Consider the following 10,272-nt stretch of genomic DNA (forward strand, 5'->3'; position numbering starts at 1 on the left):
AAAAAAAAAAACAAATTTAGCAAATTGTATAAATCATCCAACGACTCCGCGCATCTTCTTAAGTTCCGGTACTTTCTAAAAGAATTTAATTGTTTAAACAAATTTCTGTACCGAAATTATATTTTAAACTTTGAAGCTAATATTCATGCCTATTACGGTATACGACGGATGCCATCCGCATGGATCTAGTCCGATTCGCACTGTCATAACAAGCGAGATCGAAGCATTAGATTCGTGCGAATGGCATCCGTCGGATACCGTAATAGGCATTATTATATCGAATCCCAAATCTTTCTGGCATTTCATTGATTCGCGAAAATCTTGGTGAGGTTTTTTGCGCTAACTTAGTCAATGACCTGGACTCGAATATAACGGGATCTAACTCCCCTAGTGACTCTTCGCTGAATTTCGGTTTGTTAACCATTTCAACTGAGGACGATATTAAAGGAATTGGTGATCTTAAGCCATCTTTACAAAGCGATGTAGAGGGTTTCTCGGATTTTCTGTTGAAAAATTGTCTATTAGGGCGGGTCGAAAATCTAATTTTTCTCAAATCCCTTGGTAATAGTGAAAATATATTGTATCATGAAGTCAACAACAAGCCTGCAAAATATTAGTATTTTATTTTAATTGTGAGAGCCCGTGCATCGGCCGCCAACTGACCCACAGCACACTAGGCGCATAAGACTAATTCTTGTTAAAAATTCTGGGTTCAGTAAAAAGGGTTGGTGCATATTATTAGATAATGCATCCGTTAACGCGAAAGATAAAGTCAAATATCATTTGTTTCCGCACTTTAGCTTATCGTTAATCTCAAACTTATCTGTTTTCAAGAAAATTTTAATTGTTCTCTTGATCATTGCACTGGCCTATACTCAAAACATGTAAAGAACAGCATTAATATTGCTGGCGTGCATTTAGATCGCTAGTTCCAAATATTCTAATCTTTTTTAAATATTAGCTATAGTTTACGAATTTTTGCAAATTTATGAACAATTTCGGTAGCTCTAATAGAATAGCCATTATTTTCAATCATCGTGGAAAAATTTTGTTTATGCAAATGAGTATGGAAACACTGAACAGGCACAACTTCTAGAAACACTAATTATTTACTTTTGTTTATGCATACCATTTAAAAATTGCAAATATTGTAAAATGACAAAAAATTTTGTTTACAATTTTTTTATTTTAAAATAATTGGTTTATAATCTGAATGATTTTCATCATATTATCATAAATCAGTAACAGTAAGTCGCGCCTTCAATTTGTTAATTATTACGTACCGATCGAGTAACATTTACCAAAGTTATATCGAAAAACTTAAGTGGATATCCAGTTTTTTTTTTCTAAAAAAATTTCTCTTCAATTGTATAAATAACCTTTAAATAAAAGAACCGGATTACAGAAAACTGTGCCAGCGAGTGACTTTTTTCGTTCAAGCTGAATGCAAAGCAATATCCTCCAATTGGAGAGTCATCAAAAGGATTTCCCAGGATATGTCAAAGACTATTGCATTTACCTACAGACACTTTTTCACATAATGGAATTAACTAAAATATTTATGTATATCTAAACACTTGTTGCACGTTCCCTACTTTCATATAACGGCAAATTTAGAAACCGGGAAGAATGTGCTTCATCGGCGACTAATGAAACCATGCCGTACCAGTTTTCAAGACTGCAAAAACGGACTTAAAATGGGCGTTTCTCACTCTAATTGTATTATGCTAATGTATGTAAATACTTATATGTTTGAAACTACTATTAACTTGTCAAACGATTCCTAATCTTTGACAATACATTCATTCACCTCGATCTTGAAAACTGACCAAATCGGCGTGACCAAGTCCATGGTCATTTTAATATTATATAAACATCCGAAAACATTAAAACGTTTGAAATAAATCTCGTCTCACTTTTTTGTATTTTTCACTTGGTTGCTGAAGTAATGAAGAATTAAAAATTCATAAGGGAAAATTATAGTTTTTGTAAGTTTTATCTTACTATCTTACTATCTTAAAAACGTGTAGACTTATTGAAAAATTATAAATGAACGTGAGGTACTAAATTTAATAGCCCTTAATTTGATACATCGTCCTGTTTATAATAATAACACATTCCATAGATATTACAAGCCAAAGTTTCATTTTCAAAATTCATACACTTTGATTCAATTGCGCGGACTAAAGATAAGTTTTAAATTAATCTTTCTTGGCCAATAACAATTGGCTTAGACCTAAGACATCATAATATTACTATTACAATGCGGTCAAATGACTTTTATTTTCCCCCATACAAAATCGACTCAGCCTATTGTCTATGTTTAGCTGAGCCTCTAACTGCTATCTTCAATCACTCTCTGGCCTCAGGCATATTTGTTGCTGACTGGAAACAAACGTCTGTAACCCCTATCTTTAAAAATGGGAACAAAAATGATGTCCGCAACTACAGACCGATATCAAAGCTATCTTCTGTCTCCAAATTATTTGCTATTGTTGTAAACTGTAAACTGTCTTTTGCTGTTAAAAACCTAATTTCTACTAACCAGCACTACTTAACAGCCACAAACCTAGCTATTTTCAGTGATTACTGCTTATCTGCTTTTGAAAACAAGGCTCAGGTGGATACCATCTACACTGACTTCTCGAAAGCTTTGGACAAGGTATCACATCGTTTACTCCTGCTGAAGCTGACCTCTTTTGGATTTCATTCAACATTTTTGTCTTGGGTTAAATCCTACTTAACTGATAGGCGCTGCTTTGCAGTAGTCGATAATGCAACTTCACAACCGTTCATCGCGTCCTCGGGTGTCCCTCAAGCATCCTCGGGCCCCCTATTTTTTGTAAGTTTCATCAACGATACCAGTTCTTGTTTCAAATTTGCTAATTACCTACTATATGCTGATGACAAAATATTTGCAACTATAAAGATCCTTATGACTCAGCCAACCTGAAATCAGACCTGCTGCAAAAATCAATTGACGCTGAATATCAGCAAATGCTTTCATGTATCTTACAATAGACATATCAATACTTTGCATACATCATATTCTATCGCTGACAGTTTGCAATCTGTGACCCAAATGAAGGACCTTGGTGTTGTCTTTGACTCCAAACTTCCATTCAATAGTCATGTCGATTACATTCTTTCGAGCTCATACTCGATGTTAGCTTTTATCCTCCGAAACTGTCAGGCGTTTATGAACCCTTACACTCTTATAGCGTTCTCTTTCCTCGAAATAATGTTACATTTATTCAGCCCTGCGTCAGGGCTGTCAAGTTTTCGTGCTCTTTTCGTAGTATCTTCATATGCATATTGTGGGCTCTTTCTTTAAAATGTTGCACTCTGATAATGTTCCCATATAAGAAGGTGGCATCTTTTTCGAGAAAAGAAAACGCCATTAAAACACTCTTCTGTGCACTAGTCAGGTCAAGAGTGGAGTATGCAAGGTTTACTTGGAGGCCTTACACTAAAATTCTATCTAACCGATTAGAACGTGTTAAAAAAGTTTTTATAAAATTTGCTCCTTGTTCCTTAAATTTTTCTTTGCCACTACCTTCTTACTATTCTCGCTGCCAACTAATCAACCTTACAACACTGGATAACAGAAGATCCATTTTAGCTGCACGTTTGTCGTTAACATCATAACTGGCTCAATTGACTGCCCTTCTCTTCTAGAAAAGATTGCCTTTAATATTCCCTCAAGAATCCTCCGCCATCGGGATTTTATTAAAATAGGCATCTCTAGAAGGAGTTATGGTGCCCATGCTCCGATCTCTAGAACCTGTGCTGAACTCAACCTAGTCTTCAATGCTTTATACGTTGATTTCACACAATCAGGCCCTGCCTTAGTCACACATCTGCGAACTTTCTTCTCTGCGCTGCACCACTACCGATGTATTTAATCTTAGCTCTTAATGTAGCACTTAATTAGTGTTAGCTGAGGAGTCTGTAAGAATAATCTGTATTCCAAGACTGAAATAAATAAAAAAATTATTAAATTAAAAGTCTAACATTGGGCGGGACGAAGTTCGCCGGGTCTGCTAGTACTTCATAATTTTGGCATCAAAAGAAAGTGTACAAATTGATTTCAAGTGTTTGTAAGATAACGGACACCGAAAGTAGCCGTTATACCGTCGCCTGCTATTGTGTTTGTTTTCGAAAGGCACCTTGAATGAATAATTTGAAGTGTTTGCTTACAGCGCTCTTGCACGATGTGTATTTGCATATCGAGGGCTTATATTAAATTTTGATGGTAACGTGAGCTCCGAGTAATCTTTCAGCCATCACAATAATGTCAATCTTAAAATATAGCTTTAATGGTATTATATTCTCATTCGCGAATTGAGGGCGAAATTCTCTATCTACACAATTTTGCCGGAAAATTTGTTATGTATATGTTACCGGTAAAATCCGATCTTAGGTCAAACTAGTTTAGCCAGTAAGGTTGAGTCTCCTTGCATGCGCAGAACGAGACTGCGGTTCGGAGATGATGGGAGTGCAAAGGCGAGGTGATATGGCCCTCAAGCCCCCTGAAATCATTCTCGTAAAGCTGCGCTGAGCCTAGGGAGGAGTTCAACCTACCGTCTGGTTTTCTTAGTGAGTCTTCACGTCGATGGTTGTCGCGATAGGGCGAGCTCGTTCTGCCCTCCAGCCCTCCGCGCGTGTCTTCCCGTCGTTGGTTGTCGCGGGGTGTTGAGGTCAGCCTTCCCACAATCCTCGTGTGTTGGGATTGGGAATCCACTTGCTGCGTGGCGAGTGGAGGCCAGGTCGTACTGCCTTCTAACCTCCTGTGTGTGGGCAGTTGGCGTTGGTCGTCGCGGTAGGGCGAGGTTCCTCTACCCTCTAGCCCTCCGCGCGCATCCTCCCGTTGCTAAAAGTGGCTATATGTTGAGGTCGGCCTGCCCTCAATCATTGAGTGCTGGGACTCCATCTGCTGCGTGTCGGGAGGAGGCGAAGTCGTCTTGCCCTCTAGTCTCCTGTGCGTGAGCTGTTGACGCTGGTTGCTGCGGTGGGGCGAGGTCGTTTTATCCTCAAGCCCTTTATGCGAAATGTCTCTAGTTAGTTTCCTATAGTTGATGCCTCGGTGGTAGGATGGCCGTTTGCGCTGGGAACCCGCAGTGAGGTTGGCCTCCGAACTGCTATCTGAGTCGCTTCTTGGGTGTCTGCGTCCTCCCGTTCTCTTGCCTGTTAGTGAAAGATCGCTTCCTTCAGGCCGTTTGTCAGCGATTCTCTCGGCGGGTGTGTGCCGTGTGTTGATGGTAGGGTGCTCGTTAGTGGACCGAGTCTCATTCTCCTCGGTACTCCGCCGATCTTTACCCTCTGTTTGGTGCTTCAGGCTTATGCTAGTGCTCGTCTCATCTACATTGGTGGGAGGCTTTGCCTCTTTCGTTTGGCCTGGTTTGCCCCTACTGGATGAGGGACGGTCATCGTCTCGGGCGTATTCTGCGAACAGCTCCGCTTCTTCTGGGGTTTAGTTTATCAGGCTGTCCAGCCATCTTACATTGAAGCTTATCCGCTCAAGAAGAGTCGGACAGTCAATTAAACCATTAATGACATCATAGATATACATTATAGATTGAATGGTTCTCCTACTCGCAAGGCATTTCAAGTCGATGAGCAAACAACGGGCATTGTAAGAAGGGACAGGGTCACTAAAGTGAAGCGATTGAAGAGCAAAACGAATGAAGTTCCGTTGAACTCTCTCAATTCTATCAGAGTGTGAGTTGTAAAATGGATTCCATATAATAGATGCGTACTCCAGTTTTGAACGGACTAAAGAGCTAAATAGCAACTTTCTAGTATAAGGATCCTTAAAGTCTTTCGCGTAGCGTTTGAGGAATGCTAATTTGGAGCAAGCTTAAGGAATCACACAATTCACATGATTTATGAATGTAAAACCCGAATCAAATAAAACCCCTAAATCCAAAAATTCCTCAACTATGGAAACTTTGGAATTTAAGACCGAATAACTTGAACTGATACGATTATGAGATTTTGAGAGAGTCATATGGAAACATTTTTTAATATTGAGCGATAGTTTATTTCTCTTGCTCCACTCAGCTAGATTATTTAAATCATTTTGCAATGAAGAAACATCGGACAGACACGTAATCTTCCTATAAAGCTTCAGGTCATCCGCGTAAAGTAAAAATTTGGACTGATTAAAACAGGATCCAATGGCCCGTAGTCATAGTCAAAATAAAGTCGACTTTAAAGTTAGTTGCAGCTTTTTGACATAATTTTCAATGGGATATCTGTCAAAAAAGCTGCAACTAACTTTAAAGTCGACTTTATTTTGACTATGACTACGGGCCAATATCATTAATAAACAGAACGAATAAGATTGGACCTACAATACTACCTTGGGGTACGCCTGAAGTAGCGACAAATGAATAAGATTTAGTGTTCTCAATTTCTACAAAAGATAGTCTATTGGAGAGATATGAACGGAGCCATGCTAGAATGGATGAGTGGAAGCACAAACATTCGAGCTTATGTAGTAAAATTTTGTGTGTGACTGTGTCAAATGCTTCAGAAAAATCAGTGTAGATGGTATCCACCTGATAACCGCACTTAAATGTTGAAATGCAATACTCAGAGAAAACTGCCAAATTGGTAACTGTAGAGCGTCCAGAGATAAAGCCATGTTGATTGTGATCAATTATTCCTTTTATTGCAAATGATAATTTCTCTTTAACCACTTTTTCAAAAAGTTTTGAGAAAATTGTTTATTTAGATATTGGCTTATAATTTCTAACGTAATTTTTGCTCCCTGATTTAAAAGTTGGAGTAATTGAAGTAATTTTCCACTGATCTAACAAAACACCAGATGACAGGGAAAGATTAATGATGAAAGTTAAGGGCATGCAAAGCGAATAGTTACATTTCTTAAGAAAGAAAGATGAGAGCCCATCAAGGTCACTTTTTAGTGAAGATTCTAGGGCGGAGATGCCCTTGATAACATCTGACTGTGTCACCGTCATAGCCTCAAAGTCTATCATCTGTGAGCCAGTAGCTAAAGTTGACATATCGAAGTTTAGAAAGTCACTAACAAAATTGGATTTAAAATAGTCAGCAAAAAGATTTACTGAGCCCGATATGCAGTTATCATTAAAATTCATACACACTGGGATATTCGAGCACCCTTTTTTCGAACGAATATAATTCCAGAAGGCTTTGGGGTTAACCTTTAGCTCATCTTCATAACGGGAGATGTAGCTATTATACAAATATTTATCAAGTTCATTAAATTCATTCATAAACCAGGTATACTTATCCTTATAAATGATATTATTGGTGGCTTTGAATAATTTAAAATACTTATTTCTTTTATTTTTTAGCCTCTTCAGCTTTTTAGTGTACCAGGGTAGCTTATTCAAACGCACAGGAAGTAAAGAAAGATTACTTTTTAAGACAGTATAGATATTACGTAAAAAAGCTTCATAACATTCCGTGAGATTTTTTAAATGAAAAACAGAATACCAATCAACTTCGTAGATGATTGAGTTTAAGGCGTCAAAATTAGCATCACGAAAAAGAACGGGGACCACTAATACTAGTGGGAATAAAATTACAAAATTGAAGAGACAAAGATAGGGGAACATGATGCGTATCAGATCTGCAAATAGAAAAATAGCATTCATCTAACTGAAAGATCAGGTTCTCATCAACAAAAATTAGGTCCAAGATATTGCCAAGCATATTATGAAAAGAATTAATTTGAGTAAGATTAAGACTGAGAAGGCTATCTAAAAAGTTTATTTCAAATAAGTACCTTACATTGGAAGGAGTTAGAACATTATTATTTAGCAAGTTAGACCAAGCGATCTTATTCAGATTGAAATCTCCTAAAATGCAGAAATTACTGTCTCCATTCTTGTCATAGATATCAAGAAGGTTATTGACATGAGCGGCATATAAAGATTCTGAGCTACTAGGTGGGATATAGGACACACAAATAAGCAATTTACCGAAGGTGCCAAAAGTACAGACACAGAGTTGGTCAAGTAAGGAGTCGTCATCCATAAGTTGAAAGACTGAAGATCTTAAGGTACGCCTAATCGCGATTAGGACGCCTCCGCATCTATTGCATCCCGGTTTTTTCAGAATCTCGGTCCTTGCGGTATGTTTGAAACAAAACCGGGTCAAAAAATTCCGCATCAAGAAAGTCATTATTGAGCCAAGTTTCAACTAAGACACACACATCAAATTCACAACGCGATGTGAATAAAAATACTTCTCTCGCTTCTGTTCGCATACCCGAGATATTTTGATAATAAAGTCTTAAACTTAGATTATTAGAGATCCTATGAGAAGAATTAATATTAGACTTAATACTATGATCCGTTCTGATCCTTTGGAAAAAAGCGAAATGGCCGAACACTAATACCTGCCGGCCAAAGATTGAGGCCAAGTTTATAGTTGATGTGCTGAATATCATCAAGCGAAGTCTCTTTCTTCAGAAGTTAAAAGCAGGATAAAAAGTTACTTGCAATACCGGAGTGCTTTCCAACATAAGAAATTATATTTTCAGCGGAAACTGACGGTTTAAATGAAGATAAATGAACCCATTTCTTTTTGACAATAACACCAAGCTCAGTAGACACATTCCGCCCGGCAACTACATTTTTTCGCTTAGAAGCATTCTTATTAGGCACAGTAGCCCCATTGGTGAGATCACAAGCAGAGTCAAAAATAGTGTGATTGTTAGGAGAGGCCGAAGCGCCAGCAGACCCATGAAGAGTATCAACAGTCCCAGGAGAGGATGTAACTAAATTCGATGTTAACGCAGCAGAATGAGTATTAGCGTACCTGAAAACGTTAGAAGCAGCATCACGCACACTCAAAGTGGGAATAGTAGTAGACGACAACGGAGCAGAGCCAGCGAGCGAAGCAGCAGCGGGAGCGGCGCAATTGCGCACCGCCGACGACGTAGGCACATTAGTAGATGCAGGCGCACCAGACGGCACTAATAAATTATTTCCGAGCGTTGTTTTATTGGCAAGTGTAGTGGTACAGCTGACGCCAGTCAACACAGCATCCGCGGCGCTGGAAGCAGCAACGAACGAATACGTAGGTGGGGTGACATGCGATGATGACGAACAATTATTATTATCTGCACTTACTTTATAAGTGGGAGCATTATCACAATTCCTTTTGGCGATAGCGGCCATAACATAGCCATGCAAATCTTTGACCTCTACTGTCAGTAGAGCAATCGCTTCGTCTTTTTTGATTATACTTCGCTGCATAGAGAGAATATCTTCGTGCATGCAATCCAATTTTTTCTGTATTTTGTTGTTATCACCATGCAAATTGGAGATTAAGTTCATCAATCGTGAATTCTCTGCACAGAGTAAATCAATCGAATTGCAAATAGACGACAAAGATAATTGTTGTTTATTGCCCTTGTCATTTAAAATAGCTGTCGGCTTCGGCAAAGCAGAAGATTTTGACTTCACAGCGAGCGGATTGAATTCCGACGAGCAGTAGCACATACTTTGCAGAAAAAACTCTTATTCTCGCTAAGCATAAATTCAACGTCTGACGGCAGAATACCAACACAATCCGTATGGAAGAAATTATTGCAATTCGCGCATTGAACTTTGGACTGCGTGCTGCGATCCACCTTTTGACCGCACAAACAAGGCATTTTTGGATAAATTTATTATTTTCAAATGAAAAACAGTAAAGAGTCACTGTCTCACTAAATTTTTATGTTTGCACCATTGTAAAGAGAGCAAAAATAAACAAGGTAATTTGAGAAATATCAGAGCGAGTAAAAAAAAAAGTCTTAACACCACAACGTCAACTGCTTTTAAGCAGCTTGTCATAATGTAAGATTAAGCTTACTTGCTAGACTAAATATTATAAAGTTCTTATAATCCAAGTATTTTTTAGTTCATATAACTACTATAATATGTTATTAGTGTTTTTAGAGTTTGGATAGCTATTGCATTAGCATGAAAGCGCGACTAATGCAATAGGAGCCTTGGTTTGTAAAGCGAGGCTCAAAACTCGGCAGACGAGCAATTAATGCCCTTTTTTGAGTTCAGTAAAATAACAAGACAAGCAAGTTCAAGTATAAAACTGAATCTGACTTTTTATTATAAATTTTCCAACTTATATCCTAATTTACAAATTATCTAGAAATTATCTGACACATCTTGCATTTCATTCATATGTCCAAAATGCCCTATGTAACATGGTGTTCTGCTTTTTGTTCATGTTACAAATGCATTTACTTATCTATTGACCAATCAGTATTTA

General features: G+C 38.1%; 1 protein-coding gene across 3 annotated transcripts in view; it reads left to right on the forward strand.

Moving 5' to 3' along the window:
- LOC118735009 (WD repeat and FYVE domain-containing protein 2) overlaps positions 1 to 10,272 on the forward strand; it is a 251,230-nt gene that overhangs the window by 45,319 nt on the left and 195,639 nt on the right. Inside the window, exon 6 of one of the 3 annotated variants that reach the window (XM_036464612.1) lies at positions 7,344 to 9,229. The exons of the other annotated variants lie outside the window; for them this stretch is intronic. Coding sequence (XP_036320505.1) covers positions 7,344 to 7,360 — 17 coding nt within the window. The 3' untranslated portion in view covers positions 7,361 to 9,229. Of the gene's footprint in view, positions 1 to 7,343; positions 9,230 to 10,272 lie in introns of those variants that run through there. 3 annotated transcript variants of the gene reach the window in all.

This window comes from Rhagoletis pomonella, unplaced genomic scaffold, assembly GCF_013731165.1.
Source record: "Rhagoletis pomonella isolate Grant_MI unplaced genomic scaffold, Rhpom_1.0 Rhpom_scaffold_00003, whole genome shotgun sequence".
NCBI lineage: Eukaryota > Metazoa > Arthropoda > Insecta > Diptera > Tephritidae > Rhagoletis > Rhagoletis pomonella.